Source organism: Cupressus sempervirens, chromosome 3 (assembly GCF_028749045.1).
Source record: "Cupressus sempervirens isolate cs-2001-9-10 chromosome 3, ASM2874904v1, whole genome shotgun sequence".
NCBI classification, from domain to species: Eukaryota; Viridiplantae; Streptophyta; class Pinopsida; order Cupressales; family Cupressaceae; genus Cupressus; species Cupressus sempervirens.
This window is the reverse complement of record NC_143120.1, coordinates 327234909-327253782: the sequence shown is the minus strand read 5'-3', so window position 1 is coordinate 327253782 and position 18874 is coordinate 327234909. Positions and strand designations below refer to the sequence as shown.

The 18874-nt window shown below is 35.9% G+C and overlaps 2 protein-coding genes across 3 annotated transcripts in view; one reads left to right on the top strand and one right to left on the bottom strand.

The window, feature by feature from the left end:
* LOC149566313 (Peptidase S41 family protein) overlaps nt 1–18874 on the bottom strand; it is a 317692-nt gene that overhangs the window by 276105 nt on the left and 22713 nt on the right. The gene's annotated exons all lie outside the window — the stretch shown is intronic.
* LOC149566314 (uncharacterized) lies at nt 14794–16013 on the top strand. The gene is made up of 2 exons (XM_089817377.1): nt 14794–15176; nt 15311–16013. The coding sequence occupies exons 1-2, from the start codon at nt 14825–14827 to the stop codon at nt 15889–15891; spliced, it is 933 nt and encodes a 310-aa protein (XP_089673503.1). The 5' UTR covers nt 14794–14824; the 3' UTR covers nt 15892–16013.

The following is an 18874-nucleotide window of genomic DNA, read 5'->3' as shown; positions in this document are numbered from 1 at the left end:
GCTGGACATCAATCTTTGATCACAGGCATATTTCATTCTCTTTATCATCAAATCTATGGCGAGATGTATTCAACTTTTATTGTGTTAGAGCTCATTTGATTTCATGCATTGGAAAGACTGTGATTATTTGCTTGCAATCTGCATTTGCTAAGCATTATGTACATCTTGTTAGCATCGAACTTATGCATTCGAAAATGAAAGAATTTATGCACTGATCTGGTTTGGTTGCATCGTGAACTCCATATTTAAGTTTTAACAGTTCAGTCATCAAAAGACCAGTTTTGCTTCTTAATGTAACCAGTCAATTCATTACTTGTTATTTTGCATTAGTATAAAGCAGGTAGCTTTAATGCAAGCTCGTCTCCATCACATATAAAGGACAATACAGATTGAAGTGCATTGCATTTGGAGCAGAAGTAATTAAGAATGAGTCTTCCATATGGGATTATCTCGAGCAGATATAAATAGCACTACGGTTAGCAGTGCACACATGAAATAATAGGGAAGATAAGCATGAAACAAACCCATGAATCAGAAGTATATGTTCTGCATTTCAAGCATGGTTTTACTTTCATCTATTCATTGTTAAATGCCATGGTTAGATTTTGTAAGTTGAGTTTCCTTTTGTTATGTGAAGTGGATAACAGCATGCATTAACAGGGATTTGTAACCAGAGAGAAGTATGGCATGCCAGTGGAACCCCTTGTGTCTTTGTACACAGGTCTTGCTAATTATTACTGAACTGGATATGTCTGATCAAGTCTAAGGTATCCTCATATAACCTCAATCTTCTATCTACCTGGAATAGGAAAAGCTTAGAGGCTACAACCTTGGGGTAGACAACATACAAACTGAATGCTTACCAACTTGTGCATTAACGATGATTATGGTCAGCCTAGACGGCAGATTTTGTGGTTAAGGCCTAGTGTGTGGGTAGTATCACTAAATATGGACAGCAACTCCATCAAGATGCGGTAATTTGATTTAGAGGTCTTTTCAACACTTAACGAGTCTGGTGGTGACATTGACAGCACAGGGAAATGTTCTTGTACCTTAGAACCTTAGCCAAGGTAGTATTGTGCTACAAGTAGTGACCATCAGTCACTAGAACTAGAAGGGCAACGTCTTGCTAGAAAAGTCACCTTAATAGATGAAGATGTCTATAGGTTGAATGGCTAAGACAGTTGTGCGTTCTACACCAAGTCTTGAGTGGCAAGAAAATTGAAGTTGTGCTCTCATGCCCTGGAGAAGGGTCAGGCCACTTCCATACAGAAGTTGTGTAGGTGATCATTGTGTGGCGAAAACCCTTGATGACAATCTTTCACCCTATGAAGGCCGAAAGCTAAAAGAAGTGCAACAGAGATTGAACCGACACATTCAAGATTCATTAATTATTCTTTGGTAATTGATTTTGTTATTTACATTTCATAGCAATATATTTTTAGTTTCTTTTCAAATGAAAGTTAATGTTAAATTTCTAACTGAGCTTCTTATACTACTAAAGTAATGGAATGAGTTAGTTAAAATCGGATTCATGCGAATTAGTTGGTAACCTCCTTTTTAGTTGGTTAGTAAAATTCTTATCCATGTGCATAGGAAATGGAGGGAAGTTATTTCAGTTATATTGTTAAAGCATATTTTCTTTCCTCATAAGAGAAATTTTATTTTCCTAATTATTATGGATAGTATAGTTGGTATGTTACAGAGTGCACAAAAAACAAAAGCACTTGCAAAAAACCCTTCATGCGCTCCAAAAAAAAAACACTTTCAGTTTCCAAAAACAGCATGATCTGTTTTTGTGATGAAAGATGTGACCCTTCCAGCAAAAACTGGCACACAGACAGCAGAAAATCAGTCAAAAAAGACGAAAACCCCACATTTTAGGCACACAGAAAACAACTTTGTTTGAAAATCAGTCAAAAACAGACAGAAAACCCATGATTTAGGCACATGAAAAAACAAATGTAACACCCCACTCAGGAACCCAAGAGAAATAAACCTAACATGTTACAATGTTTACTGAACTATTTTTTTTTTAAGTTTAAACAACATCAAGATAACATTAATGCGGAAGCAATATAAACATACACATAAGCAATTACAGATACAGTTTCAATTCCTCAAGGGTTCCTCCATGTTGAGTTATGTTAAAAAGTTTATATTAATTAGTTTAAGTCTCAAGTACAATGTCTCGTGATCATAAAGAAATAACAGAGACATAATAGTATAAGCAAATGCATAACTAATACAATGAAAGTATATTTAATAAATAACATCCACTGCACATGTTGCAGGGTATGTGAGAACAGATATAATACATCAAAATACATGATAACATATATACATCAACTGAAAAGAAGTCTCTGAGATAAGAAATAAGAATGATAAAGGTATATCTCCTGCAATGAACATCCAATAGTTGGCAATATGAGGGGGACCCAAATGGTATGAAGACATTACCTCCCGACCACATGGTTACCTAGTCAGGCTTCCACTCCCGTTGTGCAAGGAAGATAATGAACGATTCACATACAGCTAATCAATCATGAAACATTCCTAAGCAAGGAATTCCTAATAACCAAACTATCTCAAAGGTAACCTAAGTTACCAGATTCTCTCCAGCAACCCTCAAAGTCTGGTTCAATTCTGTACAAAGTCTAGTCCTTGTCAAATTCTCTCCAAATTCTCTTGCAGAGCTGTGAATTTGCTGCAAATTCTGTCAGAGGAACCCATGCAGAATTTTCAGTGAATTTTGAAGAATTTATTGTCTAGACCTGGGCTGAATTTGGTCTCAGTACATTTTTTTAGACTTTTTAAAGTGTTTTTTTGACCTCTCAACCCTATTGTGACCACTAAAAATACCAAAAAAGATGTTTATATGTCATTTATGCATTTGTGTTTGAAAATGAAAATTTGCTTATAAAGGAAATCCAAATTGACAACAGGTGACATCTAAATTGTTGATTATAGAGAAATGTCTCTAAAAAATGTGATATGTTTGAATCTGAGACTTCAAATTTGTATCACCTTTTGATATAGCCTAGTTAAAAATGCTCTAACCAATACAAAATAAAAACTCAAATAACTGCACTTATCTTTTAACAATTCCTTTCATTCTCAAACTGTCCCCATGATATGGAAATATGTTCCATGCATGTGACCAAGCAAGTGTATCAAGTTGTATGTAGTGTTAAATGATGCAATTAATGTCCTATTGAACTAAAACATAGATTTGGTGGTATATTTTGCTATCTTCCTTTACTATTGGCAGATTCAAGTATGGATTTCTTTTTTGTTGCATATATACACACGCATATACATATTTAAAATAAACATGTGTTTTGTACAAATGAACCCAAAACAAATCCGAACCCAAGCCAAAAAAAATTTAGACAAATTTCGAACCCGAATCTCGAACCCGCATCCGTACCGGAATCCGAACCGGTAACTTAGAAGGTAACACATACTACTCAAGAAGATAAGATAATCCAAAAGAAAGAACACTCAATCCAATACCAACACTGCATTAAAAAAATCATTTATATACCAAGAATAGATAAAATCACCAAAATCATAAGATAAAGTCAACGACAGATATCCACCTCAAGTTAAGAACCACATGTCAAAAATACATCATCCATGAATCACCAATCATCATTAATGAAAGTAAATAACCACATTAAATACATCCAACAATAAGTACACAACTCGAGGTGTAAACAAAATCTACAGAGAAGACTTAGGCTACATTCTAGGGAGCGTTATCACATGGTCAAACTACTTGAGTTACCCTGGATTGGTCTCTCAATAGACCCCGGACCCTCAAGTATTGAGTTACCCTAGACTGGTCACTCTGAACCCCAGACCCTCAACATGACACATGCGGAACCAGAAAACCCTCTCAAGAAGACGAGGCAAACCAGTCATGCTATCTATTGACATATCAGTCAAGTTTGTTATTAGTGACACACACTTATTCAAATTTTGTACAGCTACTAAGCTCATTGAACAATTTACAGTGTTTGCCATGTAATTCAATAGCCATAGAGCTTTACAGTTTCTACCGAGTCCTTTGGACCAACTCCAGTGGTTACCGAGCAGATTCAGTTAGTGTGAAGTTTAGCAGTGCAAACTGAGTAGTTCTGTGTGTTCAAATGTTGTGGATGCTTTTATATTTTCAGTTTCTCATGCAAGCGATTAAATCAGATGTGATAAATTATATGCTAAATGGTTTATTGGATTAAAAAATTGAAATTTGTAGAAGTTTTAAAAGTTACTAATTCACCCCTCCCCTCTCAGTAACTTAGCATTAGTCTTGAATATTTCCAACAATTGGTATCAGAGCTTTGTGGTTCTCAGGAGAAAGTTTAACAACTTGAGCAAAGATCAAAGATATGGAGATTTTCAGACTTGACAAAGCTATTGACAATGAAAAGTTGGATCTGGAAATGGCCATTGCTCAACTCAAGAAAGCTAAAGAGCAACTTTCCCAATCTTTGAAAAGAAGAAAGGAACTTGCAAATCAAATAAATGATCATCTCTACACTGAAGAAAGAATTGAAGATTTTTTTCCTTCAAGTAGTTCAGATGAAGCAAATGATGCAATCAAAGAACTCCTAGAGAAGAATGGTTCCCTGCAAGAAAAAGTAAGAAAGTTGAAAAGAGAACAAGAAATTCAGTCAATAAGGTTATTTGAAATCTTGGAACAAAGAAACAAGATAAGAGAAGAAATGGATGGAAGGAACAATGCGATCCAAAACCAATCCTTTCAGCATGCAGATCTTATGGATCAAATCTCCAAAGCAAATGAGGAAATCATGAGCCAAAGACGGATCAATGAAAGACTAAGGAATGATATAAATTTTGAAAGACAAATCAATGAAAGAATAAGAAATGAGCTGAGATCTGAAAAGCAAATCAATAAAACATTGAAAAATGACTTAAACACTGAGAGGCAAATCAATGAAAGAATGATGAAATCTCAAGCAGACATGGTTCAACTGAATGAGCAAAACCTCTATAGGCAAAAAGGAAAAATAGGAATTAGATACAAAGAAGAAGGTGAATCCTCCAAACAAGGTGCTCAAAGGAATCAAAGACCTACTTGCAATCACTGTGATAAGATAGGTCATACATCAAACAAATGTTGGAGTAATGGAAAAGCAAAATTCAATGGAAAATGCTACAATTGCAATCAACATGGTCACAAAGCTAACGAATGCAAAGAGAAACCAAAATTTGAAGGCAACTATCATAAATGCAAGAAACATGGACACAAGGCATCAGAATGCAAAACAAAGACATTGAATCCTGCAGAGCAAATTGTGAAAGCAATATTTGGTTGGGATTACAATACCTGGTGTAGATGTCATTACTGTGGAGAATATGGACGCATTGGTATGAATTGTTTTAAGCATCATATGAGGAAAAGAGATACCACCATAAGATGTTACATTTGTACAAAACTTGGTCATATTGCCAAGAATTGTATGACTACTGGTAAGATTGAAGATGAGAAGAAGGCAAAAGCTGATAACATTCGAAAGCAGATGAGACAGCAATGGATTCTTAAGTCTACCAAGGATATTGGTCCAAGTAATGATGGTCAAGTCACTCAAGAACTGGGTGACTCTACCACTTCTAATTAAGTTCTTAAGAAAGGATTGGAACCAGGCTATCAAAGAAGACATCTGAATCAGTTCCAATTGAAAGGTGACAAAGATCCAAATCCGTATGCAAGATACAAAGGGATCACTGAGCAAGATCTGTATCAGTCATTACCGAGTTACCTTCTCTACCAAGTAAGGTCGGGTCACAGACTCTACCAAGCAAGGTCGGGAGTAACGAAGGCACTTATGGTTACGGAGTCATGAAGACTTCACCGAGTGATTAATACAGAGTAGTGGATGACAGTCTATCAAGCATTATGTTAACTCATCTACCGTCGCACCGAGCATTAATGGCAAAAAATTTATCAAAAGGTATGGAAGTGAATTCATTTTTCACCCTAAATTCTCAAGTGATATTGCGAAGAAGCTATTTTCTATGCAATCAAGTGACTTGAGCAAATTTCATGTGATCATTTTCGAAGTTCTCTCAAGCTACCGAGTGAAAATGGCATCCAGCAGCAGCAGCAAGGCAAAGAAAGGTTCTGATATGTTGGTTCAAAGTGTTGAATGGAAGGCGCCGAACTTCAAGCTCGTGCCCACGGTTGCAGAAACCCTAGACCCAAACGGAGCTCAATCTCAAATCCCTCCTAAGGTACTTCTTGTTAACGACATTTGAACTCACTTTAAATGTGCAATTCAAGAAATTGGTACTCTTGAGATGGATGATGCCCTAGCTCAGTTGTGTGTTGATGGAACCCTGAAACCCAAGCATCAACATTTGGAAGCAAAAGGTTTAACTCACATTCCCCATATGCCCCGAGAGTTTCAAGTTAAGTGGATTAGGTATATTCTTAGCCGAGTGCACAATGGTCAACTATGGTTGGAGCAGCCAATATTGATAAACAAGAAGATGATTCATCGAATCACTGGCCTTCCCATGCTCACCAAAGCCAAAACCACCAAAACCCTAGGTCGAGCTGAATTGGAAAAGAAAATCCAAGCCGAGTGGGATGGCAGAAGCATGAAAATAAGTAGTGTTACAGATGCAGAACTCAAGTTTGGTATTCATGTTATAGCTCACAAGATATATAGTTCAAGCCGTCTCAACAGTGTATCATGTGAAGTTGTGGACTTGGCATTCAAAGTGGTGAAGAATAACCTGTCTTAGACCTCGCCGAGTCGTTACTGAAGCAATTCAATAAGAATATGGAAATTATTAGGACTTCCAAGAACAACCCATGCAAATTCGGTTCTTTGTTAACATATTTAATCTTTTATGTGCAAAAGTTTTTCCCTTCCAAAGGCACTGTAGTCTGGAGAAAGGATGTGCCAGTATTGTACCAAATAAATGAATACATTGCAGAAATGGGAAAAAACTATGGCAGCGTCATGGACAACTACTTCGATGTGTTCAAGGATAAAATGAACAATAGGTTCAGGATACCTAAGAAGTTAGTTGAGGACTACAAGGATGATGTATGTTTTATGGTTGATAGTAACAAGGTATACATCCAGGCAGTCAAGCCTAGAATTGTGTGGGTCAAGCCTCTTGGCTATGAAGTAAACATTGATGAGACCAAGGATATCATTGAAGCCCTTGTCAATGAACCTGTGGATCCCAAGACCCCTTACTTTGGTACTTATGAAGAGGCAAAGGCAAGAATTGAGTTGGAAATAAAGCTACCTCAAGCGGTTAACAAAGCAAAGAGGAGGATAGCCAAACTGAAATCTAGTGCAGTCTCATGTTAACTGAGGGCAAAGGTGAAGATGAAGAGCAAGCAGAGGCTGAAGAAGAAACAGAAGAAGAAGAAGAACCTTTGAAGAAAAAAGGCAACATGATCATCACCAAGCCTCCAAAGGCATCCACTGCAGTCTTCAAAAGGAGGTCCAGGAAGAAAGGAAGTGATATTGTACTTAGCAGACCTCCTCCCACCTTCCAGGAAAGGTTACAGCAAACGGAAGAAGGTGTTGGTATAACAAATTTTAAATCTTTGAAGTATGAGACAAGGACAGAGGCAGAGTAGAAACAAGTTGATGAACTGGTGCTGACAAAAATGGGAAAATGGAAGTACTCACTAGATCAGATCGCCTCTCAAATCTCTAATGAATTGTTAGAGAAAATAAAGCCAAGATGGGATTTTGCAATGCAAACAACAAAAGACATATATGCACAAACCCTGAGGCAGTTACTACCAAGCTTAACAGATGCTGAGGTAAAAGAGTCTTTAAAGAAAAATGAAGATAAAATGACTCTAAGGTTTAATACATGTTTAATTTTGATCAAAAATATAGAGCATGTAGTTAAGATTGCTACAAACATGTGGAAGAACATTTATCATCTTCATAAACCAAGTGAATTCCCAGTGGATGTAAAGGATGATGAAGAAGAAGGTAAGGATGAAGAGGATGATGAAGGATCAACTAATTATGTTACTATTGATTATGAAGAGTATAAGAAGCAAGAAGCTAAAGAAAAGGAAGATGAAGAGGAGCAAGGTGTAGAAGCTACCGAGGAAGATAAGGAAGATGATGAGGAGACTGACCCAGTAAAGATAGCAGCTGTAGTCATTGCCTCACTTCCTCACTCCCCGAGCAAACCCTTGACAACATCAGTATGGAGGCAGCTTCAGCAAGTTTGATTGTGACTACTTCAAATACATCAAATGTCCAATCACTCTTTGCCCCAACATAGCTCAGCGTATCATTGACAGGAGTGACTTCCACTTCATCAATCGAGCTGCAGTTTACTCCATCTACCGAGTTGAGTTCTTCAGTCATCACCTTTCCAATTTTGACTTCTTCAGTTTTGAGCTCATCCATGGTAAGCACTCCAGTTTTGTCTACTTCAGTTTTGGATTCTACAATTTTGGCTTCATCAATTTTGGATTCTTCTAGCATCTCTGTAAGTATTCCACCAGTCAGTGCTATATCAGTTTTTACTGCAAGCTCGAGTATGTCTACTATTGTTTCCATTCCAAGTACTAAGGCAATAAGTACAAGGAAAGTTGAGATAAGGCGCAACCGAGTACAAAATTTTTGAAAGGAAAGGAGATAGAAGAAGATATAGATTTGGATGAGGAAATAGAAATTCCCAAATGGGATTTCTACAATCTTTCTGCAGATCAAATGCAAATAGTTGGTGAACTTCTTCAGAAAAAGGCCAAGCAGCAAAAATTGAGAGAAGAAAGAGACAAAGAATACAAGATATTGGATGATGCCAAGAACATTTTGTCTGAGGCTATTGGAATTGAGGTTGATTCTTCTCAACCTATTTTGTTTCAGCTTGAAGAGGCAGTCCAAAAGTTCAAAGAGGACACTGAGGGACAAGAAAAGTTGGTTGAAAAGGCAGAAAATAAGTTTAATAATAAAGTGTTGGAGCACATTGCTTAGCAAATTACTATTAATCAAGTTGAGTTATCAACAATTTTGGTCAATCTTGAGGTGTCCTATTCTAATGTGTCATCGCTTTTTGCAAAGCTATGTGATGTCACCGAGTATACCAAAGAAGTTAAGGACAAATTGTCCAAAATTGACACTGATCTTAAGGCAAGTGCTCAGCAGTTGCAACTTGACCCCAGTTCAAGCTCTGCACATTTTAAGAAGATCAGATTTTTGTCAAATATGCAAGCAGAGTTATTGAAAGTAGAAGCAAGGATTCGCTCAACACTGGTTGATATCCAAAATATGATCCTTCCAATCATGGATTCTATGAGGAAGCACATTGTATATTCGAAGACCCTGATTCATGATAACAACTTCTCTGTTGCTGACCACATGATTGAACTCTCAACAGAAGTGAAAATTGCCATTCAGACATGTAAGGTTCTTCAAGAGAACTAGGATAAAACATTGGCAATTACCCTCAAGGTACACTCTGAATTCTTATCTCATTTTGGTGTCTCCCTATAAATATGTTGAATAAATCTTTGGCATTACTGTCAAAAAGGGGGAGAAGAGCAGAGTTAAAGGGGGAGACGAGATATGAGAAGAGATGGGATATGGGAGAAAAGTTAAAGAGGGAGAAGAGCAGAGTTACAAGGGGAGATATGTATATAAGAGAAAAGTTACATGTACATAATAGATCACATAGTATGGGGGAGATATATGCTATGATTGTCATGTCCCCTTTCTAGAGTGGACATCAGAGACGATAGAGTTAGCCTATCAGGGAGTCCAGTAGGCTGGCAGTGGTGTTTAGAGACTCAGTCAGGGTATATAGTGTTTGGATCTGGAGTTTCAAACAATAGAAGGGCAATTGAGAGAAGTTCCTTAATTGTAGGAGGAGTTTCCTACATTTTAGGAGGTGGAGATGGGTTATAGTCTTGAGTATCTACGAGATCATTCTATGGTTTCAGTTTCGAGAGATTCGGAGACGTTTCTATTTTTTAGGAGTATCCATAATTTTGAGAGATGAAATTGTCAGTTATTTTAGATTATCTGGCATCAGTCACAGGGGGTGACAAGTTCAATTTCACCTTGTAGAAGTGTTTTGGCTATCAGTTTGCTATTTAGGAAATATTTTAATATATTTAAATATTCTCCTAAGTCAGCATTTTAATAATTTAAATAAGGCTAAGTTATAGCCATTTTGGAGTAATAAGAGGTTTTTTGGCCTCATCTAGGTGAATATCCCTTGGTGTAATAGCTCATTGGAAAGGTCTTCAACTTTTCTAAATATTTCTCTTTTGACTCAGAGCATTTCGGTGGATGGATTTCTTTCTATTGGAAAAAAGGTCATTTTCTGGATACTTGGCCACTTTAAAAATGAGAAATATATTATTTTATAACCCAATGCGACATGGGGACACTTTTAGGGTTCGAGCTAAGTTTGGTGGGTTAAAAGGAGGTAAAGACAAGGTTTGAAGGCATTATTGACATATTACATCTTGGATTTGTGTTTTGGCCTCTGATTGAGCTTTCAGCATTTGGGATGCCAAATCCACTTGTTTTGCCTGTTTGGAACGTAGCCCCCAAAAAAGTGGTCTGGATTCTTGCAGTAAGAAGCATCTTGGAGATTGTGCATTGTTTCTTCTGGGGAACACAGTACTGAGTTAGAGTTTTAGCTGGGGTTTGGGTATTTTACCCACGTGTGGGCACTTTGCAGTTGTACAGCCACTCCTGGCAGCCATCTACTTTTTCACGTACAGCATTTGAGAGCTAGATTCTAGCCGTAGCTTCCTTCTGGGCTCATATTTCACCTTCACGCCTTCAGATTGGCTTTATTCTTGGTTGTAATCATCTGGATATTATTGTAAATCTTCATCTAGTTATATATTAGGCGTATATTCAAAAAAATCTGCTTGAAGCGACTTTGCTTTAAATGTATTTGGAATACATTCTCAGAACTGGTTCATGTTATTGTACTTCTGCTATTCCTTATTGAAAAATTATCAAAAATATAAAACAATCAAACCCTTCTGCAACTTTTGTCTAGCTCTGCAAGAAAATTTTAATAAACAGGGAAAACAAATTTAAAAATATAAAATTACAGCAGATCAGCAGAAGAGATCCATCAAGGATCTTTCAATGATGTAGATATACTCTGTATATATCTTACAAAGATCAATTTTGAAAAATTTCAAAAATAGACCGAGCTAGTATCACATGGTGATGAAGACAAGTTATTCAATTTTGGGCTAATAAGTATTTTTGTAACTAATGCCAAAGGGGGAGATTGTTGACATATCAGTCAAGTTTGTTATTAGTGACACACGCTTATTCAGATTCTATACAGCTACCGAGCTCATTGAACAGTTTACAATGTTTTCCATGTAATTCAGTAGCCATCGAGCTTTACAGTTTCTACCGAGTCCTTTGGACCAACTCCAGTGGTTATCGAGCAGATTCAGTTAGTGTGCAATGCAAACTGAGCAGTTCTGTGTGTTCAAGTGTTGTGGATGCTTTTATATTTTCAGTTTCTCATGTATGCAATTAGATCAGATGTGATGAATTAAATGCTAAGTGGTTTATTGGATTAAAGAATTGAAATTGGTAGAAGTTTTATAAGTAACTGATTCCCCCCTCCCCTCTCAATAACTTAGCATAGTCTTGAATATTTCCAACACTGTCATCTCATTCCCATCCTTACTCTATACAAGCACTCAAGGCATAGGTGGGGCAAATATCTCTAACTTATCTTTTTAGTGTGTTTCCCCAAAATATTAATTACTAGATTATCACTTATTACATAACTTACAATAGGTTACCCTAGCAATGACCACTTCGGGTCTCGGACCCCTAGTGCAAGCCACTTTCAAAGATATATACCTAAACAACCTCTCCTAAGCACATAAAACACAGTTGTGTCCCATACAACAACACCCCTAGTGATCAAACTCGGTTCCTTAGCAGGCAGCCAGAAAACAAATTGGTTCTCCCAACCCAATAAACATAAATGCACCACATAGCAAGTCTCATAAATGCAATTTTCAAATTAAAATAAAAGCTCATCGTAAGTCTAAAGCAGATAAATATCATAGAAGAAATCATAAAAAGAAACCCTCTGGCGTACGTCCTAGTTGGCCATCTAAACCATAGTTCCAAAAATCGCCATGAAATCGCCGAAATCGTGATAAAATTCATGGCTCCCGATTTTTTTGGAATCGGAAATCGCTGGCGGCGATTTTTTCTTGTGAATCGCCTGAATCGCCAAAATCGGCGATTCATGGCAAAAATCGCCAAAATCGCCATCGTGAATCTCCAGAAATCGACCGCGGCAGCAAGGATAGAAAGTTCAATTTTTTTTTTAAAACACATGTTTTATTTACTTTCTAAGTTGACTTTCCTCTTTGTTATAACCCTAAAGAGCCTTCTATTTGCTTAGTATGAGTAGAAGAGAGGAAGAGTGAGAGAGAATAAGAGAAAAGAGAATCCATAGGTTTCCAACCGGCAAGAAGGAAGAGCACCAAAGAGATCAGAAGTCCATTTGGGGAGGCCATAAATTGCATTGGGAGCATTAAGGAGTCAATATCAACACTCCTCAACTCATTTGCAAGAGGTAAGTGTTGGTTTTTTTTTTGCATGTTAGTGTAGTATGCATTTTTTGTTAAATTTTTTTAGTGTTCATTTACAAATCTTGAATGTTTTTTATTTCTACTAAATTGCAAACTAGGGTTTGTTGTTTTGTAGTTTTTGTTTATTAGTTGCAAACTTTGATTTTTTACATGAATTTTTTTATTGCAGCAGCCCTTTGCTTTCATTTTCCAATTTCCACAATGCGTAAAAAAGATGAATGCTGGAAATATAATGAAGAGTTTCCTGGGAGAACCAAATATCAAACAAAATGTATATTTTGCAAAGAAAAAATAAATTCGGGAGGTATCTATAGATTGAAATACCACATTGCTGGCATACCTGGCCATGATGTCACAGTTTGCACTCAACAAACCGCTGAGGCAAAACGCTCTTGTTTAGTGGCATTAGAAAAAATTGAACAAGACAAGTTGACTAAGAAAATGCAACTTGAAGGGTTAAGAGGTATTGGCTCTCGTGCTTCCACATCCGCAACCGCATCTACATCTGCAAGTGCATCTGCATCAGCTTCCGCATCCGTAGGTTGTGTTGGAGAGGGTTCTTCTAGGCCTCCTTTTCATCCTAGTGCTAGTGCTCATGTGAGTGTTAGTGGTAGTCGGTCTCATACTGAGACAGAGTCCAACACCAACCTATTGCGGCCTAGAGTGCGGAAAAGCAGAATGGATAGTTACTTTGTGCCCCGCACTACTCCTGGCTCCCAACCCACGCTTGAGGGCATGGGTTTGAACAAGGAGATTCATGATGCTGCCACAAAAGAGATTTGCAAATTCTGGTACTTTTGCAACATTCCATTTATTGCAGCCAGGTAATTGATTCTTTTTTCTTTATTATCTTCAAAGTTAAAGTTAAAAGTAAAAGTAAAACTTTAATTATATCTACTTGTTTTATGATTTTAGTTTTTCACATCTAAATTTCTAATCAATATCATTATCTATTTGTGACAGGACTCCTTATTGGCAGAACATGATAGATGCAGTTACCATTTGTGGTCCGGGGTTTAAAGCCCCAACTGAGGCTGAGTTGAGTGGATACCTCCTGGAGGAAATGGTTGAGGATATGAGGCATGAGCTTGAGGACAACCGAAAGGAGTGGATCAAAAAGGGTTGCACCATCATGACTGATGATTGGACAAATAGGAGGGGAAGAACACTCCTCAATTTTCTTGTATCCTGTGGAGGTGATTGATTATTCTACTTTCCTACATACATAATTTTGAATCGTGATTGACTATTTCAAATTTTGATTTGTTGATTGCTAATAGTAATTATAATTCGTTGTTTTGTTACTTGTAGGATATACCATGTTCCTGAAATCCATTGATGCTTCTACTCATGTAAAAAACGCCACATACTTATGTGAGGTTATTGAGGAAGTTATAGCAGAGGTGGGGGAACAACATGTGGTGCAAGTGGTGACGGATAATGCAGCAAGTTATGTTGCTGCAGGTAAACTTTTAACTTTTTAAGTTTTGAAAATAAATTTATTTGAATTTTGAACTTTTTCTAATTCTAACTTAGAATTTCTAAGTTTCCTAAGTTCTAACATGTTTGAAATTTGAATTTCTAATTATCTTAAAATTGTTGTAGGCAAACTTTTGATGGAGAGGCACCCCACCATATTTTGGTTCCCTTGTGCAGCACACTGCCTTGACCTCATGTTGGAGGAAATTGGCAAACTTGAGTGGGTCAAGTCATGTGCGGAAAGGGCAAAAAACATATGCAAGTTTATTTATAATCATTCATTTGTCCTTAGCACAATGAGGAAGTACGCAGGAGACAAAGAGTTAGCTCGTCCAGGGATCACGAGGTTTGCCTCGAATTTCATCACCTTGAAGTCCTTGTTGACATCAAGGGATGATTTGAGGAGCATGTTTGTTGGGCGGGAGTGGATTTCATCTTCCTATGCTACGACCACTGCAGGGATAGATGTGGTGGATTGCATATTTGATGATGATGGTTTTTGGAAACCTGCTAGAGAAATCCTTAAGGTAATTTTATTGCAATTTAACATTTAATATTTTACAGTTTACTATGCTAATTGTTTAATGATTTAGTTTTACCTTAAGTTATATTATTGAATTATTCTATGTTTAAGTTTTGACTCAAATTTTTGTTTTACTTTATATGTAGGCCACTGAGCCTCTTGTATCTCTCCTACGAACTGCTGCTGGGGAGAAGCCCTCTATGGGCTACATATATGAGGGCATGGATAGGGCCAAGGAGGCCATTAGAGCTCAGTATGCAGGAGTGCAGGAGAAGTATGCCCCTATTTGGGACATCATTGATAGGAGATGGCAGAATCAGCTCCACAGACCCATCCATGCAGCAGCTTACTTTTTGAATTCAGCATTTCGTTTCCGTCCTGACTTCAAGGCGGATGAGGAGGTTCTCACCGGATTATATACAGTGATCCAGAGGTTGAGTACTGATGAGGATAGCAGTGCTGCAATTATTGAGCTTGATAAGTTCAATAATAAAGAAGGGCCACTTTTCTCTAGCAGGGTAGCCATAGATGCTCGGGAAACAATACAGCCAGGTAAAAATTAAATAATATATTCAATGTTCATGAATCTAGATTCTAAACTTAAAGTTGATTATGTAATTTTAGAGTTAACTTGTAATTTGTAATTTGTAAATGAGACTAATTATTTTTATTTTCCCTTATTTCAGATAGATGGTGGCAAATGTTTGGGGCCACAACCCCAAAACTTCAAAAAATTGCCATTCGTATTCTGAGTCAGCCAAGCAGCGCTTCTGGATGTGAGCGCAGTTGGTCCATGTTCGAGCACATCCACTCGAAGAGGAGAAACAGGTTGACAGTGCAGAGGTTGAATGATCTTGTCTTCGTTCATTACAACCTCCGTCTTAGGATCAGACAGATTTTGGGCACTGACTCCTCTCCGATCATTCTGGAGGAGATTGATCCAGAATCAGAGTGGCTCACAGAGGTTGTAGATCCAGTCTTCACTGAGGAAGACCGTGCGTGGATTGACCAGGTGGATATAGAGGCTGAGGCAGCTAGAGCACGTTCTTCAAGCATTGGTAGACGCACACGTGCACGCACAGGCACAGGCCCTAGCGACATTCGTGAGCCCATCTTATATGCGGGAGATATGGCTCGACAGTCCTCTAGGACCTACATTAGACGCCTTGCTACTAGGCAGACTGGATACTCAGAGGCTGAGGCTGAGGCTGTAGCCGAGCTTGAGGATGATGTTGAGGATGATGATGACTATGAGCCTGAGGCTTGAGCTGGAGCCTTGTTTTTATATTTTGTTTACAGATATTGATACTGAATCATTGATAGACATATGTTTCAAACTTTCATGGATCTTCATCTTAGATTCTTACATAAATTTATGATTTGATGTCTTATGGATCATCTTACATACATTCTATGATTTAAATCATTATGATCATTTGATTTCTATTTACTTCAGCTAGCCTACAATTTACATTTTAGATAACATAGTTACGTATGTGATGGATTTTATGTTCCATGTTTATGTATGTTAAGTTTTAACTTCTATTTGATGATGTTATAGTGTGCTTAAGTTACATTCAATAAAGGGCATGAAATAAGTTTTAAATTGTTAAAATCTTTAAATTTACAAGGTTTTTTCAAATTTGCCGATTCATCGCCGATTCATTGCCGATTCACGATTCGATTCAACCTTGCCGATTCCGATCCGATTCCGATTCACGTTTCTTTGATCTAAACAACTCAAAGAAAAACCATCACAATAAAATACTAAATCATCCTAGAATAATTACCACAAAAAAAACCCAAAAAGAAAATATAGAAAACCATGGGTTTCATTCATATGATTTAATTCATTTATTTTGTTTGTTTTTTTTTCACCAAATTATTTTGGCCATAAGATTGTGTGAACAAAAAATAAAATAACCCTTTAATATAATTAATGTTAATTATAATTTCAATTCATTTTAATCAAGATAAATTATTGTTTAAATTATATCAAATTCTAAAAAAATAAATTTATAAATAAGACCTATTTATAATCATAAATTAACTAACTTAATTTATAAAATTCCATGTAAGTTATCATAAATTAACTATAGATTAAATAAACTATAATTAAATATAGAAACAACATAAACTGAAATTCAATTAAATAACCAATTATATAAAGGTCAATTTAATCTAATCAAATCATAAATTAATTGAATAAACTAAATAATACTAAAACTATAAAAAGGGGCCTTTTAACTTTTCTTTTCTTTTTCAAAACTAGTAGATACCTCTTACCTACATGGAATAGGAAGTACATAGGTTTGAGTATTTTTAAAGTAAAGCCAAAAAAAATGTTAGTACTCCCCTTTCGTAAGTTTATCGTCCATTCAAGTGGAGCATGTTTTCCGACAATGTCCCCACATATATGTATGGTGTGATTTGATTTTTATTTTATTTTTAATTTAGTTTTATTATTATTTTTAATTAAATTTATTTTATAAGAGACTTTCTAATAAAAATATTTTTATTTTCTTTTCTTTTGTGCAGGTGCAGGTACAGGTCTGGTACAAAAACTTTCCAACAACCTACTACTTTTTTTAAATCGAATTCATAAATATCTATAATCAAATATATATGGATATATATAATAAGAAGATTACAACCTAATTGTCGATTAAATCTATGTAATTTGTTTTTTTAAACAAACAAGAAGAATTATAAAACAAATTGTAAATTTGATTCAATCATATTCAACCAAACCCTAGCTCACAATTATGTTTTCTCTTAAAATTTTCTTTTGTAAAACAATGAGAAACCAATTTCAATCAGATATGGACAACAATCAAGATGATAAACAAAATTTCAACCACCCAATCAAGCACGAAGCAAACAGATCTTTTCCAATTGAAAATGCATTCACGAGATTTCAAACCCTACTTCACACCAATGCTAAAGTATGACAACTGGTGAAATTCCTATTGCAACCAAATCCTTCAAGCCACGAAAATTCCCTTATTTTCCAAACTCCAGAGTTGCTCTTCAAAACCTGTGTGTGCAATAATGACCCAAAAACCCTCTAATATAGAACTCTAATTACCTTTTAGGGTTTTCATCTCCACCAGTCTAAATTGTAATTATTTTATTTAATTATTCCTTTCATGTACAATTAATTCACTTTTTAATTAAAATATTTTTTTTGCTCCACTTTTCTTTAAAATAAATTTCATAAAAGACATTTATTCATTATTTAATTAATAAAGATAACTTAAGTGCATTATTTAAATGTCACTAATTTTAAATCTTTATTAATTAAATAATAATGCAACACCATAATTAAAGTTTGATATTTAATATTTAATTTTTAAATCTTTTTAATTTTAGTTTTCTAAAACTAGGACTTTTAAATTAAATCTTTTAATTTAACTAAAAATCTATTTAATAACACTAATGCAAAATCGCCCTATTTTAACATTTTTCCATTTTTAAATTAAATAACATTTAATAAATCAATATCAACTATCAATCCAAGAATCATAAATAACTAGTCTGTCACGCAATTCACAAAGTCAAACCTCAAGAAATGCATAAGGAAAATCATCTCAAACAAGAATTAAACCACATACGCACAAAAGACTCACAGGTTTTAAAAAGGGTAGACAGTTTGTTACAAGTCCTCCTTGTAGGACAAGTATTTAGGCTATGTTTGGGATTGGACCTGATCATTATCTTCCCGTTCTCACCATTTGAGTATTTGTAATTGGGCATGCTCATCCTGGCAATTCAAGGAAGTCAATGTCTGGTACCTACATCCTGCATAAAAGACGAGCATGTACATGTATATAAATATATCTAAACTAAACAAGCAATGGCAGGGAGTCGTACATCGTGTAGATCCCGACTAGCAGGTGACTACGATTCCCTCCCTTAACCACATCAAACACATCAGAAAGAAACATAAAACATACACGCACACCATACACATGCAAGTAAGGGTTAAGTATCATAATAAAACACAAGTCAACATCGAATGCTTAGATATAATAATGCATCAGATCATATGACATTATAATGAAAGAAATCACAATTGCAACTAGGAATCGTTGAAACACCATTAATTCACGAGAAAAGATAATTGTTAAACAATACATGAAATGAAGTCAATTAAGCAATTATTACCGATTTATCGATAATCTAAGTTATGAAACAATACCATCTAACTGTAAAATAAATATCTCTGCATGAAACAAACATAAAAGAGT